Source organism: Cololabis saira, chromosome 9 (genome assembly GCF_033807715.1).
Source record: "Cololabis saira isolate AMF1-May2022 chromosome 9, fColSai1.1, whole genome shotgun sequence".
NCBI lineage: Eukaryota > Metazoa > Chordata > Actinopteri > Beloniformes > Belonidae > Cololabis > Cololabis saira.
Window position 1 is genome coordinate 8687587 of NC_084595.1, and position 24721 is coordinate 8712307.

The 24721-nt window shown below is 40.3% G+C and overlaps 2 protein-coding genes across 13 annotated transcripts in view; one reads left to right on the forward strand and one right to left on the reverse strand.

Annotated features, from left to right (window-relative positions):
* Nucleotides 1-247: 247 nt before the first annotated feature.
* On the reverse strand, nucleotides 248-17661 carry hnf1a (HNF1 homeobox a). 2 transcript variants are annotated; one of them, XM_061730386.1, is made up of 10 exons: nucleotides 17135-17661; nucleotides 13497-13696; nucleotides 12448-12628; nucleotides 12163-12365; nucleotides 7137-7279; nucleotides 6923-7064; nucleotides 5929-6117; nucleotides 5737-5849; nucleotides 4003-4087; nucleotides 248-535 (listed from the first exon to the last, which is right to left on the reverse strand). In XM_061730386.1, exons 1-10 carry the CDS (start codon nucleotides 17425-17427, stop codon nucleotides 405-407), a joined length of 1680 nt encoding a protein of 559 aa, XP_061586370.1. In that variant the 5' UTR covers nucleotides 17428-17661; the 3' UTR covers nucleotides 248-404. The 2 variants fall into 2 exon arrangements, with proteins under 2 accessions (XP_061586370.1, XP_061586369.1); XM_061730385.1 differs by having other exon boundaries at nucleotides 6923-7279.
* A 6403-nt stretch (nucleotides 17662-24064) lies between these two features.
* Nucleotides 24065-24721, forward strand: part of msi1b (musashi RNA binding protein 1b) — a 32787-nt gene continuing 32130 nt past the window's right edge. For 3 of the 11 annotated variants that reach the window (XM_061730387.1, XM_061730389.1, XM_061730398.1), the window contains exons 1-2: nucleotides 24068-24320; nucleotides 24578-24618. In XM_061730387.1, coding sequence (XP_061586371.1) covers nucleotides 24259-24320; nucleotides 24578-24618 — 103 coding nt within the window. In that variant the 5' untranslated portion in view covers nucleotides 24068-24258. Of the gene's footprint in view, nucleotides 24321-24577; nucleotides 24619-24721 lie in introns of all 11 variants that reach the window. The other 8 variants (XM_061730395.1, XM_061730396.1, XM_061730388.1 and 5 more) reach the window with 6 other exon arrangements.

Genomic DNA, 24721 nt, shown 5'->3' on the forward strand with positions numbered 1-24721 from the left:
TGACTCACATTTTATGAAAACCCCAAATAAAAAATCTAAAAAAATTAGAATATTTTATGAAATCAATAAACAATTCAATCATCAAAATTATACCAAATAAAGGCCTAACAGTTTAAGATTTGATTCCCAGAATATTCTATTTTTTTGAGATAGGATATTTGAGTTTTCTTAAGCTGTAAGCCATGATCAGCAATATTAAAATAATAAAAGGCTTGCAATATTTCAGTTGATTTGTAATGAATCCAGAATGTATGACATTTTTGTTTTTTTAATTGCATTACAGAAAATAAAGAACTTTATCACAATATTCTAATTTTCTGAGACAGTCCTGTAATGTGTGGTCCCTGTGTCTCCGGTGTTTTTCTGAGCCGTCTGTCCCAAACACCCTGGCACTCCCGGGGGGTTCACTGCGCTGTGGACACCAGTTGTGTCGGCATGTAGGAGCTGATGTCTGCCGGTGAAGGTGAGAGGAGATGAACCTGATGACGTTCTGTCATCTGAGAGGAGGGATAGAGCTCCAGGGTCTCGGAGGAAGCTGAGGACAAAAGTGGGAAAAGTAGTTCATTCATTTGAACGCTTGGGTGTCCATCTCTTAATTGTCAGAGGTGTCAAAAGTATTCACATTCATTACTCAGGTAGAAGTATAGATATTAGAGTTTAAAAATACTCCTGTAGAAGTTGAAGTATCAACTCAAGTTTTTTTACTCAAGTAAAAGTATAAAAGTACTGGTTTCAAAACTACTTAAAGTATAAAAGTAAAAGTAATGTAAGGGGGAAAAAAGCCATTAAGAACAAAAGCCATTGAAAATGAATGTATCTTAGTATAATGTAAATATATTAAAGAACCATATATGTGTACTATTGAGCATTAACATGTGTTTCAGAGAGCAGGAGATATGATGACTAGTTGCCTATAAGTATTTTAATGGTGCAAAAAGTCAAACTTCCGAGGCATGTTATCATTTATCCTAACCTTTATTGGAATGTACATCCAAGTTTAGTTGCAGGAATCTGAGGGAACGGATGTAAGAACAAAACTGGACAAGAACATCTGAAACAACCACAACCAAATTCCCTCTATCCGGATGGAGCAATTTAACTGGATAGTTTTTTTTTAAAGGCCGAAATGAGATAGAGTAACGAGGCTGTTTTTTAAATGTAAGGAGTAAAAAGTACAGATAATTGCGTGAAAAAGTAAGGAGTAAAAGTAAAAAGTCGTCTGAAAAATAATTACTCCAGTGAAGTATAGATAACCAAAATTTCTACTTAAGTAAGGTAACGAAGTATTTGTACTTTGTTTCTTGACACGTCTGTTAATTGTGTTACACTATTTTATTGCAAAATTTTAGCCAACATGCAGGAATCCTTTGTGTTCTATTCAATAACTCAATAATCTTTCTTTTTTTATCAGTCTCTGAAGTCGTCATGCAGGAATTGTGCCCACTCTTTCAGACGGTTTGGTTTGTGCACATGTCTCTTAAAGTCCCGCCAAAGCGTTTTTATCAGGTTGAGATCCGGACTTGATGCTTTCTCAGATATACTGCCTTTGAACATAATCTCTTTTTTACAGATTTATCTTGGATCTGCCCTCAAAATAATGAAATTCCCCAAATCATTGCTATTTTCTATCATCACATTCTTAAATGGTTTGTTTCTTCTAAAAGGCTTTCATATTTTACTTTAATCAGATTTTTGCTTTATACAGTATAGATTATACATTACATTATACATACATTATACTTTATACATATAATAATTATTACCATTTTTATTACTACTATAAGATAAATGAATTTAGTTTTTATCATATAAAATAAATAAAAAATAAATAAAAAGCATCTTATTTTGGAGAGGTCTCCACAGCCTGTCAGTTTTAGCTTTTACATCAGATTCCCTTCATAACAACCATTTCCATATATATGGGTTTGATGATTTTTAAATATGGATTCTGTATTCTTCCAAGTCAGCTGTTATAGTTCTGATTTACTGCTCCTGTTGCTCGTACCGCCGCTAAAAGTGCCCAACATCTGGTTTTCATCTCTGCATCTAAACCTAAAGTCATCGGTTTTTTCAAGTTGAGTTGCTGCAGCTCTTTTTCTGACACAACTCTGAATGCCTCTGAATTATTAGGATTAAATCAAATGTTAGTAGTGGTGCAAAATCTTGGAAGCAGGTTTATTTGCTTTTTTCATTAGGCTATTATAAATTCTGCACTTATATAAGGATCCACTCTCAGGTTCCCTGTTGATTTGAGTTGGATAGCTTAGCTCGGCCCAGCTGAAAAACATTAAATAGAAGATCAGTTTGGTCTGGCTTTCTCCAAAATAATGAACAAAGCCACCTACAAACACCTCTGTGCTCTCTTATTGCCACTTTATATCTAATTTGCATAATTCTGCACACAAACTGAAGCCATTATGTTTGATTATTTCCTGGCTGCAAGCAGTGACTTCCTGGAGTTCGGTCATAATCATGATGTTGCTAGGCAACCAGTTAAACTAAGCTAGTTAACTCTTGGTGCCAGTTATACTGAAGAAATATTAATGTGTAAGTCTTTTTTATTTAATTCTGAGTAAGTAATCAAATTAATAAAAAGTCCAAAATATGTTTACTTCCAAGGGCGAAACTTTAGTTTCAGAGGTGGGGGGGACACAATTAGGAATGGTAAATTTGTGCATGTAGCTGTAGCATGGATGTGCAGTGTGGCTTTGTAAGACTACGTGTGTGTGAATGCAAACAATCAGACAATTTTAATATGGATTTACTTTTTTAGACACTTTTTAACTTTTTTTTCCTGATATATGTATTTATTATTATTTTCGTTTAGGGCTATACAATGATAAAAAAGAGTCTTTAATCTTGTGACCTCTTTCTCTTTGGGCATCCTTTATTTTTGACACCGCACAACATTAACATGCCACATAACAAATCAGCTCTTACCTTAAGACAGTATACAAGCTTTACAGGCTTACTTGCAGGCCTCTGGAGAAACATAGTTCTTGACCAGGCTTAATTTTTCATTTTCAAAAGCTTGGCCACAGAAAAAACATAAAATTCCATTGACTCCTTGTTTATAAATGAGCCAAGGAAATTCACAGTAACACTACTCTTGATCTTAAGGTTTTGTTCCTGACATGCTGTTCTACAATCACTTTTGGGCTAACATGGTTGGGTTCCTGCCTGCACTTCTTCACTTGCACCTGTTTCCACATATTTCTCCTATGAAATATGAAAATAGATCATGTTCATTCCTTCCTTTCCTTATAAACAAACCAAAATCACCTAACCATTTACAACATATTAAGTTGAGTAATATTTGGCTACTCATCTCTGAACAGCCTACCTGCAACACAGCAGTGCTGCTGCTTTTTTGTCCCGCTGCAAAAATGGATTTTAAACTGAGCTGTCGTCATTTCTGCTGCTGCCGCGTCCTGGCTGTCTGTCTGTGAAGGCTGATTTATGGTCCTGCGTTAAATCGACGCAGAACCTACGCCGTAGGGTTACGGCGTGCGGGGCGCGTCACTGCGTAACCTACGTCGTATGCTCTGCGTTGGTGTAACGCAGAACCATAAATCAGCCTTGAGCAGCTCTGAGGGGAGCAGGGAGGGGAGGAGGGAGGGGCTGCGGGGCTGCCGGGCCGTCAGTACCGTCGCACAGGGTGTCTTGATGATTCGCAATTACAGGCTGAGCCTACGGTTAGTTTTTAAACTGTAAAAAGTGGGGGGGGACAAAAACACGATTTTGAAAAGTGGGGGGGACATGTCCCCCCTGTCCCCAGTGGAAATTGCGCCCATGTTTACTTCAACAAAACAACAGGCTGCAGGCCATTCACATTTTTTGAGTTTATTAAGTCAAACTGGATCATTTCTACCCTAACCACAGAAGAAAATGTAATTTAAACATATTGTGAGTTAAATGTCAGCTCCTGTGTAAGTGATGGCATTCTGGGAAATGTGTGTAACATAGCAAACAGTAGGCCTGTATTACAGCGGAGTACTCTACCTGGCCCAGGCGTGTGTGGCTGCATGTGTAAAGCGTCTTCCTGTAAAGGCGGGTCTGTCTGTTCCTCGGGATCAGCTGTGAGAATCTACCCAAAAACCAGATTCAGGGACATGTGTGAGACTTTGGAACAGTCTGGATATCCAACACAAGCAATGCCAAAATATCCACAGATTTAAATGGCTATATAAACACATGGTCTGGTCAAAGTATAAAGAGACTGGGTGGTAACACTATGTTAAGTTTGTACTGTCCATTACCTTCTGCTACGGTTGTTCTGATCCTCACTGACGTGTATGTATGTACTATATGTATGTACTATATGTCCATTACCTTCTGGTATTGTTGTCCTTACCATTGCTGGTATTTATTATAAATATAAGTTAGCGGTGTATTATAAATATAAGTTAACGGTTAACTGTCACCCATGGTGACAATATATATTGTTCCTGGATTTGCACGCATTATTATGAAATGCAGATGCATTTCATGGCCACAATGTGTGTAAATTTAGGCGAGGTGAACTGTAGAATAATTTTTATTATAATTTGATATAGGTCTTTTGTTCATTGTTTTGGTTTAAATGTTGAGACATGAAGAAGCCTTTAAAAAAATCTGTCAAGTTTTTAATGAGAAACAGGGCTGGAATCAAATAAGTTTCCTTCTTCCCACTCCCTTTCGAGTGTTAGGGCTTGGTCACCAAGGTGCATTCTGGGACGCGGCGGCCGTGTTGGCAGCCTCGTGAGTGTAAACAAACAGTGTAGTAGCACCAAGTCAACAAATGGAACACAAAAAAAAGATGTTAAAATGCCGGAAAGGAACTGGAATTTACCGGGATACCTTAAACAAGGAAGCCAGGGACCGGTATCTGGAGAAAATAATGATTATTAATGGTTTGGATCTATATGAAATCCCTATTAAAGAGTGGATTCTGAGCAGAGCAGTTCTGCACAACCGGCGTCTTCAGCTACCTTGTTTAGGAGTGTTTGGCAGCTGCTTTGGTAAATGTTTGACTCGCCATGTGTTTCAATAAATTAGTATAATAGTACAACATACAGTACATGTTTTGTATTACTCTTACTTTTTTCTTTTTCTTTTTTGACTGCTATATTATGCGGGAGAGGCTCCGAGGCGTGAGCAATATTTTTGTTTTCCTCGTGAGATTATTTTTTTCCTCTGCAGCTACAAATAGAGTTCATATTTTTTCCTCAACAAACTAGTTTTATCTGAAGATTGGGGTTAATCGCACCGCAGAGAGCTGGCCAGCAACTGCGTTTACCTGGAGAAGTGTGGAATAAAACTGGTAAACTGTGGAAGGTTATGTTTGGTCGTCTTACAGCCCGATCCAAGCGAGCCGACAACTCTTTTACTGTTATATCAGATACTTGGCCTCCGTGGTTCTGCCTCCGAGCAGGAAAGTGGTGAAAAGTTAAACCATTAGCGATCTTTTCCCCACGTCTGTTGTGCGTGGAGCTGCTGCAGCTACAACACAGCAACGGGTTAACATGGTTTACAGAATAACGGAAAGTAACGATTACAAGTAAGACACAAGTAAGAGGGAGCACGTCTGTACACAGTGCGCAGTGGTCCGAAGAGCAGCTAATGTAGCATCCAACAGGGCGGCTCCGCCAGGTGATGACGTCAAGACGATCAAGCCCTATTGCATTGAATTGAATGCTGAAAAATAATGTGGGGATTGAGGCTGTAACAGAGCAAGCAGCCCCTCAGATTCCGTACCTGTCTGACTGCAGCCAGGCTGGTCAGCGTCCCCAGGCTGCTGTCGGCGATCACCATGGCCTGAGACAGCAGACTGGATGAGTGATACTGAGGAGACTCCGACTTGTTGTACACTGTAAAGAAGAACACGTGTGTGAATATTCTCTGCTCGTGAGATGTTGGCCTGATGTTACGGGGCTGCTGCGGCCTCACTGTGACACGGCAGCTGCGCCATGGTTGCCATGAACGGATTGGAAGTCATGTGACTCTGAAGGTGCTGTGATAGCGGCTGCTGGTGCGAGGCGTGAAGCTGCTGCTGGAACGAGATTGGCTGCAGAGTTGTGAAGCCGCCTCCCATGTTGTTAATGACGGGCACGCTCTGCGGCTGCGCGGAGGTCAAACCTGGGAAGCATCAGGAGCAGACGTCCCTTGTTAGTAAAAAAAAATCAGGGGGGATGGTGGATTTTATCATATGGGGACACATAATTTGTGCTGATTACAAATAATATAATATATTACAAATAATAGCACTGACCAAAACACCTGCAGAAATACTGCAGGAATGACATAGCAGCAGTTAAATGCAGCCTTCTGTAAGCTTTAAATATCCACTGGGCTTACATCAAATACATCAAAACACAACAATAAAAAACAGTTTTCTGAACTTATCAATATGACTCTGTCCTTCACAGGATAAGTAAAATAGATCACTGCAAAAACTCAAAATCTTAACAAGAATATTTGTCTTATTTCTAGTTAAAATGTCTAATTTTAGTAAAAATAATCTCATTACACTTAAAACAAGAGTCATCACTGGGAAAAAAACAACAATTTTTACCTGTTTCAAGTAGATTTTCACTTGAAATAAGTAGAAAAATCTGCCAGTGGAACAAGATTTCTTTGCTTGTAATAAGAAGATAAATCTTGTCCCACTGGAAGATTTTCCTACTTATTTCAAGTGAAAATGTACTTGAAACAGGTGAAAATTGTCAAATAAGTTATTTTTCTGGTGATGACTCTAAATGTTGAAATAGCAGTAAAACCACATTCATTGATGAAATGACATAAGGGATGGAAAGGGGGGATGGCAGTTTTACTGGGGGGATGATTTGGACCGTTTTTATTTCCTCATCCCCCCTCAACTCCAGTACTGCTCGGTATTTTCATTCTTTTTCTCACAAAAAACTAACTGAGAAGCAGCTTTTACCAATGAGAAGAGAAGACTCTCCCAGGCTCATGACGCTGGGCATGGAGGCCATGATGAGGCTCTGAGAAGATGCCGGGGTGGCAGACAGACTGTGTAGAGAGGTCAGAGTGCTTACTGGGGGCAGTGGGCCGCTGCTGGACACCTGCAACCAACGGAGATCAGGATTTGGATGGCAGCCTCGTGAAGGAATGAAGTTATGATCAGATACTCTCACCAGCTTGGGGTTATGGGTCTCAAGGAGTGTGTGACTGGGCTCCAGTTGGACAGGACTGGCCAAGACACGCCCCACTCTCTCCCCAGCGCTACTTCTACATGAGATGACGGTGTCACATGAGATCTGCTGGATGTATTTCACACCTGTAAGATAACACGAATCAGGTCACAGAGGTGCTTATATCATCCTCACATTTTGCCATAATCAGTATATAGACATTTCTCAATGTTGAAAGAGCCATATTGGACCAAAAACACAAAAAACAAATATGTCTGGAGCCGCAAAAAATGAAAAGTCTTATATAAGCCTTAGAATGAAGAAAAAACACATGCTGTATGTAGCTATATTAGTTATAACTGGGGGAAGATTTTTTCTTTTCATTATGCAATTCACGAAAAAAGTCGAAATGTCGAGAAAAAAGTAAAAATGTCAAGATTAATGTTGAAGTACAATCTTGGGAAAAAAGTCGAAATGTCAAGAAAAGAGTCGAAATGTGGAGAAAAGAGTCGAAATGTCAAGAAAATAGTCAAAATTTCATAAGAAAAGTTGAAATGTCGAGATTAATGTTGAAGTACAATCTTGAGAAAAAAGTCGAAATGTTGAGAAAAAGGTCGAAATGTCAAGAAAAAAGTCGAAATGTGGAGAAAAGAGTTGAAATGTGGAGAAAAGAGTTGAAATGTGGAGAAAAGAGTCGAAATGTGGAGAAAAGAGTCGAAATGTTGAGAAAAAGGTCAAAATGTCAAGAAAAAAGTCAAAATTTCGAGAAAAAAGTCGAAATGTCGAGATTAATGTTGAAGTACAATCTTGAGAAAAAAGTCGAAATGTTGAGAAAAAAGTCGAAATGTTGGGAAAAAAGTCGAAATGACAAAAAATTTGAAATGTGGAGAAAAGAGTCAAAATTTCGTGAAAAAAGTCAAAACTTTGAGAAAAAAGTCGAAATGTCGAGATTAATGTTGAAGTACAATCTCGAGAAAAAAGTCGAAATGTCGAGATTAAAAAGGAAAGGAAAAAAAGAAGAAAAAAAAAAGAAAAAAAAGGTCAAACATTTTTGAAAAACTCTAGAGCCGCGGGTTGCCGACCCCTGGTCTAGATGCATCGTCTACACTTTATCAGTCTATGAGTTCCCTATTCAATTCAATTTTATTTATATAGCGTCTATTATGACAGAAGTTGTCTCTAGGCGCCGGACTTGGTCTGCATGATCTCTGGTGACTTTAACCATGCCAAACTAAAAACTGTACTTCCATACGATCCCAAAAATGTGAACTGTCAAGGTTTATGTCATGGTTTTTCCCAGTTTTGGTATTTAGGTTCCCGTTTTATTTTTAAACCTCATGTCCTTGTGTTTAAGTTATGTCTTGACTTCCCTTGTTCCCATCTTCCCTGATTGTCTCGTCAAGCCTTCTGTGTATATCTTGTCTTGTTTTTCTCTTGATCGCTGCTGGTCCGTTTTGTTTCCACCCTTGATATGTCCCCGCACAGTTTTGGATTTTTGTCAAGTAAAGCGCTCCTGTTTTTTGGTAATTCCTGCTCAGCAGCGTTTTCGGTCTGTTTAAGTTTAATAAATCCGGTTTCTTGGAACTCCTGCCTCCTCGTCCCCTATATCTGGGTCCTACTTAAGCCTCATCGTGACATGAACTTTGCGACCGGGGGAGAAAACAGGTTCGACCGGATTTACACAAACATCAAACAGACATTCAGAGCAGTTCCCCACCCCCAGCTGGGGATCTCCGGTCATCTTTCTGTTATGTTAATCCCAGCCTATAGACCACTGATAACTAGCAAGGCAGCTGTGAAGCAGATCAGGACACGGCCAGAGGGAACCACCTCAGGTCTGCAGGACTGCTCTGACTGCACGGACGGGTCTGTTTTCAGGGAGGTGATCACTACCAACCAGCACGTCAACCTCACCGAGCACACGGCGTCTGTGACTGGATACATGACCAAATGCATGGATGCAACTGGCTGCTGGACTTTCTCACAACCAGACCACAGACGGTAAGAGTTGGCAAAACTACTCAGAGACCACCATCATGAACACCGGGGTTCCCCAGGGATGTGTGCTATCCCCATTGCCGTTCACACTGATGACCCACGACTGCTGGGCTGAATTCCCATTGGACCACATCATCAAGTTCGCTGATGATACAACAGTGGACGCCTCATTAGTGATGACGACGACTCAGCATACAGAGAGATGGTACATCAACTCATCAACTGGTTTGACAGGAACAACCTTGTACTCAACGTAAACAAAAGAAATAACTGTGGACTTCAGGAAAAAACAACCAACACCCTGCTAATTATCACTAACTGCGTTTCCATGCATCAATAACCCTTTTAAAACTCGAATATTGGCAATAACCCGAATTTGCACGGCCATGTAAACACCAATAACCCCTTTGAATAACCCAATTTGCTCATATTCGGGTTTTTAAAAACCCGAATATGAGCCCTGAGTTACTCCTTTTAAAACCCAAATATTCGGTCATGTAAACGCCAAACGGAATATCCCCATCAAATGGAACAGGAATTTGTTTTCTGCTCATGCTCTGTTCACAAGGAATCTTGGTCTTTTGAGTCCAGGAAGTTCTTATAAACACGGAGAAACGCAAGATCACACCACACTTTTGGAGTGAGGAGGAGACTAATCACTTCATAAATGTAATGAAGGATATGAACATTTTGGCATTTGTAGACGGTAGAAAGTACCGGGATAGCGAGATTTAAAAGAAGGTGAGCGAAAAGTTGCGCGAAGCAGCATTTGTTTTGAATTTGGATACAGGAAGAAGAAGCAGAAATGACGGTAGTTGCGTCACATCGTTTTCCACGCGTCGCTGGTTTGATCCAGATATCCCAAATGATTAATTACCATGTAAAGGGAATATTCCGAATGTTTCAGTAACCGGAATACTAGCAATAACCCGAATTTTGACTGCGTGTAAACGTAGTCAGGGGCGCCGCTAGGGATTTTGGGCCCCATGAAAATAATCTTTACCGGGCCCCCCAACACAGCGGCAAAATTTGTTGATGCTATTTTACATACAATGCATTTTAATGGTATTGCAGGCGTTGATGTTTCCAAAACAAATAAAGTTATTGTTACCAGGGAATTGAAAATAAAACATTTGTGATTATATGTTATTTAATAACTTAGTGTCATTATTTTTCTTTATTATAATTTTGATCATCATTAGGGGCCTCTCTGGGCCCCCCTCAATCATGGGCCCCTATAATCCGTATCCTTTACCCCCCCTTTTCGGCGCCCCTGAACGTAGTCAATGGAAGTGCTGTGGAGACTGTGAAAAGCACAAAGTTCATGAGAGTGGACATCCCAGATGACCTCACATGGACAACCAACACCACTTCCCTGGTCAAGAAAACCCAGACACGCCTTCACTTCCTGTACAGGATGAGGAGAGCTGACCTCCCCAGTCCCACCTCTGGGTGCTATCAGAGCATCCTCACCAGCAGCCTCTCCGTCTGGCACGGCAGCTACTCAGCTGCAGACCATAAGGCACTACAGAGGGTGGTGAGGACTGCAGAAAATATCACCACATCACCCCAAGCAGTCATTCAAGACTTGTACACTTCACACTGTTCCAAGAGAGCCATCAACATCATCAAGGACACCACCCATCCAACACACAAGCTGTTCTCCCTCCTACCATCTGGAACGCGCTACCGCAGCATGTCGTGCCAAACAAATACACAAGAAATAACTTCTTTCCACAAACCATCAACACACTTCCACCAACATGTTACTTGGCACTTTACATTTTTGCACCTACACATTACTGCATCGTACATATTGCACTATTATTTATTGTTGATGTCTGTATTTTTCACTGTACTTTGCTGATGAGTGTGGTTTTTGTGTGTGTGTGTGTGTGTGTGTGTGTGTGTGTGTGTGTGTGTGTGTGTGTGTGTGTGTGTGTGTGTGTGTGTGTGTGTGTATTTCCCGTTTATCCTGGCTGAAACAAGATGACATTATATAATATTATTATTAGTGGTGGGACTCGATTAAAAAAAATAATCTAATTAATTAGAGGCTTTGTAATTAATTCATCACAATTAATCACATATCAATATTTGACACGAGAAGCAACATTTTTCAATTTAGATGGATTTTGGTATGTGACTGAATCATTGAATTGACACATAAATGAGCTTAAACAACAAAATTGTGTATATTTTGATAACTGAGTGTTAACTTAAAATGCAATATGAATAATCGGAATATGATTGCATTGTCCACAAGGCACAAGGCACTTAAATTCAAGTTAGCTATATTCAAGCGGAGGCTGGAAGAGCTCCGGTGATAGGCAAATTCTTTCTTGCACAATTTGCACACAACTGTGCTTTTATCCATGTTGTTAGTTTTTTAAAACTAAAATTTCCGCCCACCAAACCCAGAAACGACTTCCCATCGGTTTGGGTTTCCATTGTTGTTTCTCGTGTTGAGTACTGTGCATCATTATTACGGGTAACTTACACCGGGAACTCGTGCAATGAGAAACGTTTCGCACTGTTTGGACTGCAAAAGTAAATTGCGATCAAATGCGTTATTTTTTTTGTTGTGTTATTTTTCTGTAATTAATTAATCGTAATTAACGCGATAAAGTCCCAGCCCTAATTATTATATACGAATATTATAATATTAATATTATATAATCATATTATTATACTTAATATTATACTTATGACATATACGTATCTGCGCAGCACTTAGCAACTAAACACCGCTGCATTGCATTGTGGGAGGTTTCTGCTTAGCTAGTGTCCATCAATCCATACTAATACATTTCTCCAGAATGAGTATGGATAGAACATAGTATTGAGTACGTACTAATGTTTGGACGCACTAAAAAATCTCATATAATGTTTTTGCTACTCGTTAGGGTGGAAGTATGGGATTTCGGACGCAGCCCTTGACTCTGACTACAGGAGTGTTAATAATAAAGAAACAACTACATCGTTCCCTGAACAGATTCTTCTGTTTAGTTTTAAACTTTTAAGGGTTTACCAGGCTCAGGACTCGGTGGAAGGGTAGCGTTAGAGGAGGAGACCAACTGGGTGGTGAAAGGTGTGTCTAGGGCTAGCTTGTGGCGGAAGGCCTCCTCTTTACGGCGGTTGGCAAACCAGTTGTACACTCGGACTTCAGTGACCAGATTGGAACCCAGTCCGGCGAGCTGGGAAGGAGACACCCCCCGCTGAAGACACTCTGCCCTGGAAAAGGAAGAGCCCACTGAAACAACACTGAAGCAACGCTGCAAAATGAGATCAAAATAAAACCAAAGTCCAGTCTCACCTGTTGCACTCCTCCACCAGCCCCTCTCGTTCCTCCTTGCTGGGGTTCTTCTGTCGGTCGTAGGCCTGGAAGAGGATCTGCAGGGACGCTGGACCCCATTTGAACCTGTTCCTCCGTCCTTTCTTGGCCTCGTCCGCTTGCTCCTCCATAGTTGTAAGGCCGTGTTTGGCGTTGGTAAATTCTGGAAATAGATGACATATTTCCAGTACTCGAGTTGAGGGGGATGAGGGGGGATGGCATCCCCCCTGAAATAAAAACGGTCCAAATCATCCCCCCTGTAAAACTGCCATCCCTCCTTTCCATCCCTTATGTCATTTCATCAATGAATGTGGTTTTACTGCTATTTCAACATTTAGAGTCATCACCAGAAAAATAACACCAGAAAAATACTTATTTGACAATTTTCACCTGTTTCAAGTAAATTTTCACTTGAAATAAGTAGGAAAATCTGCCAGTGGGACAATATCTTATTACAAGCAAAAAAACCTTGTTCCACTGGCAGATTTTTCTACTTATTTTAAGTGAAAATCTACTTGAAACAGGTGAAAATTGTTGTTTTTTCCAGTGATGAGTCTTGTTTTAAGTGTAATGAGTTTTTTTTTTACTAAAATGAGACATTTTAACTAGAAATAAGACAAATATTCTTGTTAAGATTTTGAGTTTTTGCAGTGATCCATTTTACTTATCCTGTGAAGGACAGAATCATATTGATAAGTTCAGAAAAGTGTTTTTTATTGTTGTGTTTTGATGTATTTGATGTAAGCCCAGTGGATATTTAAAGCTTACAGAAGGCTGTATTTAACTGCTGCTATGTCATTCCTGCAGTATTTATGCAGGTGTTTTGGTCACTGCTATTATTTGTAATATATTATATTATTTGTAATCAGCACAAATTATGTGTCCCCATATGATAAAATCCACCATCCCCCCTGATTTTCTTTTACAACTCGAGTACTGGATATTTCTGTAGGTTATTTCTACATCTCAGCCCCTGAGGGAAGGGACATTTGAAAACCAGCTTGTTGCTCCATATTGGCTCGTGTACTCACGCTGGCTGATCTCGTACTGCCTCTTGACGTACCAGCTGTACAGAGCAGCTCGCTTCTGGTTCTTCATGGGTGTACCTTTGTTGAGGTGCTGGGAGAGGTGGGACTGGTTCAGTCCCGTGGACTCCACCACTTCTCTCTGAGGTAGGTTGTGCTGCTGCATGTAGGTTTTCACTATCTTTGCAACCTGCCAGGGGTCCTCCCTGTTGGACAGAGGCGGAGAAGCTTCAGACATTTATCCTGGGACGGTACTTCAGTCATCCTGCCAAGCTGCTGGAGACTTTTCAAATCCCAGCTGAGGCTTTTCTGCCGTGAATATGCATGCTCTCCCCACATCTGATATACCAGATAAACTGCCCTCTTCTCACAGTTCAAAAAAACATGTGTTGCACTGATTTGTAAACTAGCCATAGGAGTGAGTTTGGATGTTTGTGTTATTTGCTTTTTTGCTGCCCTGTGATGGATGGATGGATTGATGGATGGATGGATGGATGGATGGATGGATGGATGTATGTATGGATGGATGGATGGATGGATGGATGGATGGATTAACTTTTCAATACAATATTTAGTTTAAGAAGAAGTACAAGAGAAAAGCCCAGAAACAGATTTCAGAACTTGGTTTTTTCTTCTTTTCTCTTTCATTAATCATGTTGAAACTCTTTCACTTCCTCTGGACACCATGTGGATAGAAATATGTATTAGCCAGCTGCTTGTTAAGCAACCACAAAATTACCAAATTCCACTGATGCTTCAGTGATATGAAGCCAAATCCTCCACAAGTCCAGTTTCATTTTTTTCCATTTCATTTCATTTCATTTCATTTATTATATATTCTTAATAATGTTGTACAAAATTCCATGAAGTACACATTATCACCATGAAAGAAAAGGAGCAGGAAGAAGAAAACTTATGATACCTGCCCCTCTCTGTTAATAGAATTACGTTGACTTACTGAACACCAATCTATCTATCACATATTTATAACAAGAAAAACAAACAAAAATACCACTCTTCTATCTATTTTTTTTCTCTTTCTCCTTCTTCTTTTTTGTAGGCACTTATCTTTTCTTTTTTAAACATTTTCTTAAGTTGATACAAACTTGTGCAACTTTACAGTTCCTTGTTTTGTCCATGCCATAATTTTACACCTGTAACAGAAATACACCTTTGTTTTATGTTTAGCCTTGCAAAAGTATGTTTGAAATCAAGTTTAAGTCTGTTGTCCTCATCCTCCAATCTGAACAGATTTAATTTAATAAACTAAATTAATAAACAAAATTTTACAGTTTTGTAACTTTTCTGGTAACGATCTATTTTTTTGCTTTAAACATTATGATGCCTCTTGTGTTTTGCACTATCCCCTTTGCTGCTGTAATCTGGAAATTTCCCCTCTGTGGGACTATTAAAGGATTTCTTATCTTATCTTATCTTATTATTTTTAAAGTTTGAAGATCAACTATATCCATTTTCAACAAACCTGCCGAAATAAATAATCCATTTGATGGTTCTCTGATGCCTACCCTGTGAATGACTCTCACTGCTCTTTTCTGTAGCACAAACAGAGGAGAGATGTTACTTACATAGGTATTACCCCACACTTCCACACTTTGACAGTCTGATGTGATTGATTGAATGATTTGATGATTTAATGATGACCCCACTTATCTTTTCAGATGTAATTCTTACCTGTAAAGTATATTCAAATGGAATTTTATACGTTCATAAAAAGTTCATGCATTAATGTTCTCTTTCTGCAAAGGAACTGTGTTTGTACTTTTACCTTTTTCTAAAGTAAAGGACATTGAAATTGTTTTCCGCCACTGCACAAATACAGACGTTGACACCGCTGCTGTCGGTTCTATTGCACGTTTACTTCACACTTTATTTGTTTTCCTGATACCTGACGCTCACCTGCATTGTCTTTTATTGAAAAGAAGCAGAGGTGTCAAAAGTATTCACATTCATTACTCAGGTAGAAGTATAGATACTAGAGTTTAAAAATACTCCTGTAGAAGTTGAAGTATCAACTCGAGTTTTTTACTCAAGTAAAAGTATAAAAGTACTGGTTTCAAAACTACTTAAAGTATAAAAGTAAAAGTAATGTAAGGGGGAAAAAAGCCATTAAGGACTAAAGCCATTGAAAATGAATGTATCTTAGTATAATGTAAATATATTAAAGAACCATATATGTGTACTATTGAGCATTAACATGTGTTTCAGAGAGCAGCAGATATGATGACTAGTTGCCTATAAGTATTGTAATGGTGCAAAAAGTCAAACTTCAGAGGCATGTTATCATTTATCCTAACCTTTATTGGAACGTACATCCAGGTTTAGTTGCAGGAATCTGAGGGAACGGATGTAAGAACAAAACTGGACAAGAACATCTGAAACAACCACAACCAAATTCACTCTATCCGGATGGAGCAATTTAACTGGATAGTTTTTATTTAAAGGCCGAAATGAAATAGAGTAACTAGGCTGTTTTTAAAATGTAAGGAGTAAAAAGTACAGATAATTGCGTGAAAATGTAAGGAGTAAAAGTAAAAAGTCGTCTGAAGAATAATTACTCCAGTGAAGTATAGATAACCAAAATTTCTACTTAAGTAAAGTAACAAAGTATTTGTACTTCGTTACTTGAAACCTCTGAAAAGAAGTGTGCCATTTTTGGTTTTCATTGGGCATTTTTGGGACATTTCTGACAGTTGTCAGTTCCTAGAGGAGTGCTAAAAAAGGCGTGGGCTGTGACAACACTGGGCCTAAAGTATGAACGCTCTGAGAGAAGTTACAGAGAGGCTTATTGACACAGTGAGATAAGAGAAAGCACACAGGAGCAAAGTCCAACCGTTCCGGATCACTGGAGGGGAAAAGCATGTAAACGTTTATGAGGTCTAAACGAGCACTGGCTATAAAGCAGTAAAAATATATTCAAAAACATCCCTAACTTTGGCAAATACAAGTCTAAGAAAGGAATCCTTTAGTTTTACCATCATATTAGTTTGATCTTATATTTTTTAACATGAATTAAAAGGAATTTATTTATGCTTTGACGATTAAAGAAATGCATTCACTCCAAATAATCCACATTAGTCTTGGAATTGAATGCCAAAATGTTGCCAGGGCGTTGTGTTTCAGCAAGTTCAGACCAGCCCAACTCCATTAATCTTCACCTACCTGCACGCATATATAGCTTATTTATTAAGAAATGGCTAGGGAATAATGATGGGGGTGGGTAATTAGTAACCAGCAAAGGAGGAACCCTCTTTAAATTCGCCTCAGAGGCTAGATTGCAGAGAGAGAGAGACAGACAGAGGAGCATGAAAAGGAAGGAGGATTTTTACAAAGAGAAGCAAACCCAGCTTAGTAAGATGATGGAAATAGGTGATGTAAACAGGTAAACTGTTGTTTCAAGTCTTCGGGGGCTTGGCTTTGTTAAACCAACGATGGAGAAGAGGAGGGGGAATCAAACCCGGGGGTTGAGGAGGTTGCTTTTAATTTTTAATTTCAACCTGAGACCTTATTGGACAAAATAAGTGCTGTGTGAGCACAGCTGTTAGTGAAACATTAAGATGTTTCCTCTTTTTTTTTCTTCTTTTTTTTCTCAATGGCGCCTCCACAGAACAATGGGATCTACTCACTGCAATAAGCGGTCGACTTCAGCCTTCAGCTTGGACGCCTTCTCCGGAGAAAGCCTCTCCAAATCTCGGAATATAGGCGGGGGGAAGTCCATTTCTCCCTCTTCGGAGCTCTCTCCATCTCCCCTCTCTCCCCTCTCTGCACCAACACCTGTCCTGTTTTGCTCTAGTTCCCCCATGGCTTGGACCAAGATGTCACGGGACAGTCCAGATTCCAGCAGGGCCGAGATCAGCTGCTCCTGAAGGGCCGTCAAAAGGCTGGGCCTTGCCCTGGCTGCCCTGTCTTCTCCCTCCATTAGTCTAATGTCTCACCTTCGCTACTTCCTCACAAGCCAACAGTGCTCTCCTGTACTCTGCCACACTCAAACGGCGGCCACACGGCCGGCGTTGGACCTCATCGTTACACCTGCAGTCCCTGGTCAACTTAGGAGAGAGTATGTTTTAATATTTCCTCTATTGAACTTCTTCCCGATGTGTCCCGAGCCGCCTGGTTTTAGCTCTCCACCTGCTGTTTTGCTTTCAAAGGTCAATTTTTCTTTTTTCAACCTTCCTCCTCTTCACCCCCTCCTCCTTACGAGCGCCCTGTGAACTTTGTCCCCACTCCCTCAGTCCCCTACAGAGAGCAAAGTGCAGTTTAAAAACAATGAATGAAAGTGGGTGAGGTTACATATGCAGAGAGCTCAGCGTATACCTTGAAACAGGAGACTGAGAAGACGTGGAAAGAAAGCATAAACGAGAAGCCTGAGAATTGAGGAGAGTGGAGTGTGTGCACATTTTATTGTGAAGCAAACTTTTGCAACTGAAAAGCTTTTCTGACTATTAACTCTTGTCCACGTGGGTGGGTGTTCCACTTGTCTTAGCTTAGATTGTTTGAAAAGGTCAAGTTTAGTGCAGTTTCAGGTCAACGTGGTGCTTAATGCAAAGAACTGCAGATCAACAACACGCGGTTCGTCCTTCCCGCCAGGAGAGGGCGCTGTTGTGTCAATTCTGTGGCGGTAACAAAGATACTTAAAACATTATCACAGCTGTTAAATCTGGCCTGCACACACATTTTTGTGAAAGATAAAATATTTACAATTGACATTTGGGTAATTTGTTTCTTCAGGTTTTTATGTGTTTAACCCTTGTGCTGTCTTTGGGTCAAGGAAGGAGGAAGAGAAGAAGGGAGGGAGGAAGGAAGGAAGGAAGGAAGGAAGGAAGGAAGGAAGGAAGGAAGGAAGGAAGGAAGGAAGGAAGGAAGGAAGGAAGGAAGGAAGGAAGGAAGGAAGGAAGGAAGGAAGGAAGGAAGGAAGGAAGAAAACAAGGAAATACGGAAGGAAGGGAGAAAATAGGAAGGAAGGAAGGAACAAAGGAAGGAAGGAAGGAAGGAAGGAAGGAAGGAAGGAGGAAGGAAGGAAGGGAGAAAAGAAGGATGGAAGGAAGGAAGGAAGGAAGGAAGGAAGGAAGGAAGGAAGGAAGGAAGGAAGGAAGGAAGAAGGAAGGAAGGAAGGGAGAAAAGAAGGATGGAAGGAAGGAAGGAAGGGAGGAAGGAAGGAAGGAAGGAAGGAAGGGAGAAAAGAAGGATGGAATGAAGGAAGGAAGGGAGAAAAGAAGGAAGGAAAGAAGGAAGAAAACAAGGAAATAAGGAAGGAAGGGATAAAATAGGAAGGAAGGGAGAAAATAGGAAGGAAGGAAGGAAGGAAGGAAGGAAGGAAGGAAGGAAGGAAGGAAGGAAGGAAGGAAGGAAGGAAGAAAACAAGGAAATAAGGAAGGAAGGGAGAAAATAGGAAGGAAGGGAGAAAATAGGAAGGGAAGAAGGAAGGAAGGAAGGAAGGAAGGGAGGAAAGAAGGAAGGGAGAAAAGAAGGATGGAAGGAAGGAAGGAAGGAAGGGAGAAAAGAAGGAAGGAAGGAAGGAAGGAAGGAAGGAAGGAAGGAAGGAAGAAAAGAAAGAAGGGAGGAAAGAAGGATGGAAGGAAGGAAGGAAGGAAGGAAGGAAGGAAGGGAGAAAAGAAGGAAGGAAGGAAGGAAGGAAGGGAGAAAAGAAGGAAGGAAGGAAGGAAGGAAGGAAGGAAGGAAGGAAGGAAGGAAGGAAGGAAGGAAGGAAGGAAGAAAAGAAAGAAGGGAGGAAAGAAGGAAGGGAGAAAAGAAGGATAGAAGGAAGGAAGGAAGGGAGAAAAGAAGGAAGGAAGGAGGGAAGGAAGGAAGGAAGAAAAGAAGGAAGGGAGGAAAGAAGGAAGGGAGAAAAGAAGGATGGAAGGAAGGAAGGGAGAAAAGAAGGAAGGAAGGAAGGAAGGAAGGAAGGAAGGAAGGAAGGAAGGAAGGAAGGAAGGAAGGAAGGAAGGAAGGAAGGAAGGAAGGAAGGAGGGAAGGAAGGAAGGAAGGGAGGGAGAAAACAAGGAAAGAAGGAAGGAAGGGAGAAAATAGGAAGGGAAGAAGGAAGGAGAGAGCAGGAGGAAAGAAGGAAGGAAGGGAAAAAAGAAAGGAAGGAAGGAAGGAAGGAAGGAAGGAAGGAAGGAAGGAAGGAAGGAAGGAAGGAAGGAAGGAAGGAAGGAAGGAAGGAAGGGAGGGAGGGAGGAAGGAAGGAAGGACGGAATGAAGGAAGGAAGGAAGGAAGGAATGAAGGAAGAAAGGAAGGAAGGAAGGAAGGAAAGGAGAAAAGAGGAAGGGAAGAAAGAAGGAGAGAGCAGGAGGAAAGAAGGAAGGAAGGAAGGAAGGAAGGAAGGAAGGAAGGAAGGAAGGAAGGAAGGAAGGAAGGAAGGAAGGAAGGAAGGAAGGAAGGAAGGAAGGAAGGAAGGAAGGAAGGAAGGAAGAGTCGTATTATCGAACAGAGAAAAATAAAATGGGTAGGAATGATAGCGTAAGCTAATAAATAATATAGTGTTTTGTGCATTTCTGTTCAGTGGACATACATTTAGGTGATCTTATTTGAGTATATTTGGTTTAATGAAGCTTGAAGTTCATCCTTGGTAGAAATGCTAAAAGCATTCTGGGAAAATGATCCAAGCTACGTTATGTGCTGTGTTTGAGAAGCATATCTGAGGACTGAGGATTTATGTTTGTTTTACACACATATTGACATTACCAGTTTACTTACTTGTTTGTGTTTTAAATCACACTTATTGCACATTTTATACACACACTGACTTAATCATTTCAGTATTAAACATTGACCATGTTAAAGCAGCTCCCACAGGTGGCGTTAAACTCACTGTAATTGTTACCACAGGTGCCCTTGTGCACTTAGATCCAGATCTCAGTCAATGAAAGTTGGCAATAATGAGAACTTGGAGGGGAACTGCAGAGGAAAGAGGACAGAACTTAAATGGGCGAAAACCTCTAAGACATAATGTCGTCTTTTATCTTTCCATCTCTTTTCAGTGTAAAACTCTCACTTTCTCTGCCTGGATCACCTTATCCCATCCCTAGTCGGAGCCTATCAGCACCTTTTTGTGGCAGAGCTCCTGTTACCCCACCCCACCCTGGGGAAGATGGCATTATACTGTATTTGGAAGGGTAACAGAGCTCCCTCTATCTCCATGAGACATGCCACTGACCTGTAATTAAGTCCTATTGTGCTATTGAGAGGAAACTCCTCACCCAAACGGACAGAGGGCAGTGTGTGTGGACTTCCAACAGCTCAGATACCGCTGTGAGTAATGCTCCACCACACAAGCTGGGTTTATCAAAAAGAAACACATGCAGCACACATTAGAGCTTGCATTTTCCCTCTCCAGAGAACTCAAAGCTGCGCTGATTGGGATTGAGTCACAATCCACACTGTCCATCTCTCATTAGTGAACTATTGCTTGCCGCCTGTGTGTGTGTTCTCGCCGCTAGCTCTCTCTCGCTCTGTCACCGCCTCGGCCGAGTTTGCTGCCCCTCCACTCCCCACCCTCAACCCCACTATTCAACCCCATTGATCATGCATGCAGAAATTTAACACACCCCTTAATTCCTGTCCAAATAGCCCCTGTCCCACTTCCAAAGCTTCATCTGTTCATCTTCAGAGAGCAGGACTGTGCAGGCAGGACACTATAGTTACAATGCTCAATGAAGATGGATGGCGTTGGAGAGGACAATCACAAGTATAAATCTTTGTCTGCACACTCTGTGTTGTGCACTCTGAGCTCGCTGTGTCTTTATAAATTGGAGTGCATTGTGGGGACGTACTACTTATGGCTGGCAGAGTTAACACGCTCAAAGAAAAAGCTAAATGGACTTTAAAGGTTGCTCCTAACTACAGTTAGGATTCTCACCTAGGACTATTTTCAGTTTATATCCACCTTAAGTCATGTCCGACATTGCCTATATTTGAATTGCTCAGGCTATTGATTGGCCTTAACATTAGTTAGCAGATCACATGTTGAGGCAGTGTTGAGAAGATTAGCTGGAGCTGGCTTTGGTACTAATTAAGTACTTAAACCCCAGCAATGAATGAGCACACAGCACACAAATGCCCCGTTATACTGCATTGCATAAGACAGTTTGCAATATAAAAGGTGTATCAAGACAGATGGACACATTTTTTGCTGGCACTGCATTGCAGGACACATCAGCTTTTCCCGTCAAGTGATTTAGCAATAAGCCTGTTTAAAGTTTAGTGACATTACGGTTAATAGATGAGACGATATCAGGGATGAAAAGTACATGAAAATAAACAAGACGACTTATACGATGAACCACAAGTTATCATAAAGCTGCACAGTGTTGTTATAATGGTAGAATACAGTTGGGATTAAGTTTGGTCGGCCTGTCGTGTGTCAGAAATGAAACTGCAGTCTTTAGTCTGTCAAATTGGTAGCTTGAACAATTTTAAAGTGCTTAAACAAGTCAGGATATCACCACAGGTTTCTTCCTTTATCTGTAAATCGTGTCTGAAATCTCTTTATCTCAACTATTAGTTGTATCAAGTTAGTCAGTGTTACCGGAAGTTGGAGGATGCTTTTCATAATAATGGCTGAATATATGTATCCATCCGAAACAGACAAAGAGGACAATCTTAAACTTCAGGCTTTATTTTTTAAGGTCAAATTTCTGTACTCTCCAAAATACACTGACTAAGATTGTGTTGTATTTTATTCCATTAACTCAGTTTTTATAAACAAACCGATAAGTGAATGACTGTGGGATTGAGATTCAAACGTGTGGTAATGAAGATTGCAATGATCCACTTTTCTAGTAAATTATCATATACAGGACTGTCTCAGAAAATTAGAATATTGTGATAAAGTCCTTTATTTTCTGTAATGCAAAAATGTCATACATTCTGGATTCATTAGAAAACAACTGAAATATTGCAAGCCTTTTATTATTTTAATATTGCTGATCATGGCTTACAGCTTAAGAAAACTCAAATATCCTATCTCAAAAAATTAGAATATTCTGGGAATCTTAATCTTAAACTGTAAACCATGATCAGCAATATTAAAATAATAAAAGGCTTGCAATATTTCAGTTGATTTGTAATGAATCCAGAATGTAAGACATTTTTGTTTTTTCAATTGCATTACAGAAAATAAAGAACTTTATCACAATATTCTAATTTTCTGAGACAGTCCTGTACCTCACTACTGACACACTGGATTTATGCATGTTTGATAGGCGCGTCATCAAAGTTGAGTTAGCAGTTATGAACTGATCAGCTGGGCGGGCTCTGTGGAAGCTGGACTCTTTGGTGTTAGTGGCAGAGATGAGCACACTGAACAAACTGCTGATCATTGTGGACTATCCTAGCCCTTTCATTAGCAACCACAGAATCTGCTGCTGCTCCCAAGGAGTCACGTCAATAGACTGAGCAACCCCTTTTTTTTCATGGTTCCATCAAAGTGTGTAACGCCCCAGTGGGTGGTGGAGTGAGGTGGCAGGGGAAGACACAGGGCCAAGGGCTAATAATGACATCATGCAACATAAAGCATGTAACATAAACTATGCAAATCATGCAGACTTGATATTTAGGATGATTCATTATTCATAATACAATTCTCACAGCTGCTGCTACCTCGTTTTCATCAACAACCTGTAATTTATTATCTATCTATCTATCTATCTATCTATCTATCTATCTATCTATCTATCTATCTATCTATCTATCTATCTATCTATCTATCTATCTATCTATCTATCTATCTATCTATCTATCTATCTATCTATCTATCTATCTATCTATCTATCTACATATACAGGACTGTCTCAGAAAATTAGAATATTGTGATAAAGTTCTTTATTTTCTGTAATGCAATTAAAAAAACTAAATTGTCATACATTCTGGATTCATTACAAATCAACTGAAATATTGAAATAAGCCTTTTATCATTTTAATATTGCTGATTATGGCTTACAGTTTAAGATTAAGTTTCCCAGAATATTCACATTTTTTGAGATAGGATATTTGAGTTTTTTAAAGCTGTAAGCCATGATCAGCAATATTAAAATAATAAAAGGCTTGCAATATTTCAGTTGATTTGTAATGAATCCAGAATGTATGACATTTTTGTTTTTGTAATTGCATTACAGGAAATCACAATATTCTAATTTTCTGAGACAGTATTATATTCTGTATACTGTATTCTGTATTATTTGGGACTATTGTTGTAAGAATCTATTGTAAATAAATAAATAAATAAATAAATAAGGCTGTCTCTTGGCATTCGTGAGATGATACAATGTAGTTTATTATTGGCTTTGATTTGATATCAAAGACGTGGCAGGTGCTGCCCATGACCCACGTGGTCTTTTGTTTCTTTGAACACCGCGCCAGCTGCAGAGGGGTTTTATTTTGAAGGTCTCCACCGGAAGCGGCTCCGGCCGACTACCAGGTATCTTTTGATTCATGGTCCCGCGTTACGCCTACGGCGTAGGGTACGCGTTGACGCGCACCGTACGTTGCGCGTCAACGCGTACCCTACGCCGTAAGGCTCTGCGTCGATTTAATGGTGGAGGTGGAGTCTTGGCCCCAGCCAGCCCGCTGGTCCCAGCCCCGCATCTGGCCCGCTCCCCGGGCCAAACCCGCCCAGCAAGCAGCTCCTCTCACTCGCTCTCCGCCTGTTTCCCCGCACAGCTCGGACCGGACACACACTCACACACACTCACACACACACTCAGGCAGGCAGACAGACGCACACACGCACCAGAGACGCGAGGACTCGCCATGGAGACGGAAGGGAGCCAGACCTGCCTAGTGTCCACCACGGACTCCCCCCACGACCCCTGGTAAACCAGCAAAAAAACACTAAACTTGCTTTCTTAACTTTCTTTTTACCTGCAAAACAAGCCCGGTTTTCTGCATGCACCTTCATGCAAAAAAACTCTGCAAAACTCTCCTTCATTGCGCTTTACAGACTTCAGTAATGTCTTTGTTATTAAGGTGTAAGCGCATGAACGCTGAACTAATTTCACTGTTTGTGTTTTGTGTATTTTTGACTGTGTAAACCAATATTTTCTCTCCTTTTTTTTGTTTTTTTCCTTAGTAAAATGTTCATAGGTGGACTCAGCTGGCAAACTACACAAGGTAAATCTGTTTCCATCACTGGCTCTACTCACATGTCACTATATCTTTAGAAAAATCATGGCAGGGATTGGATGCAACAAATAAGATTTATTTATTTTTCTAA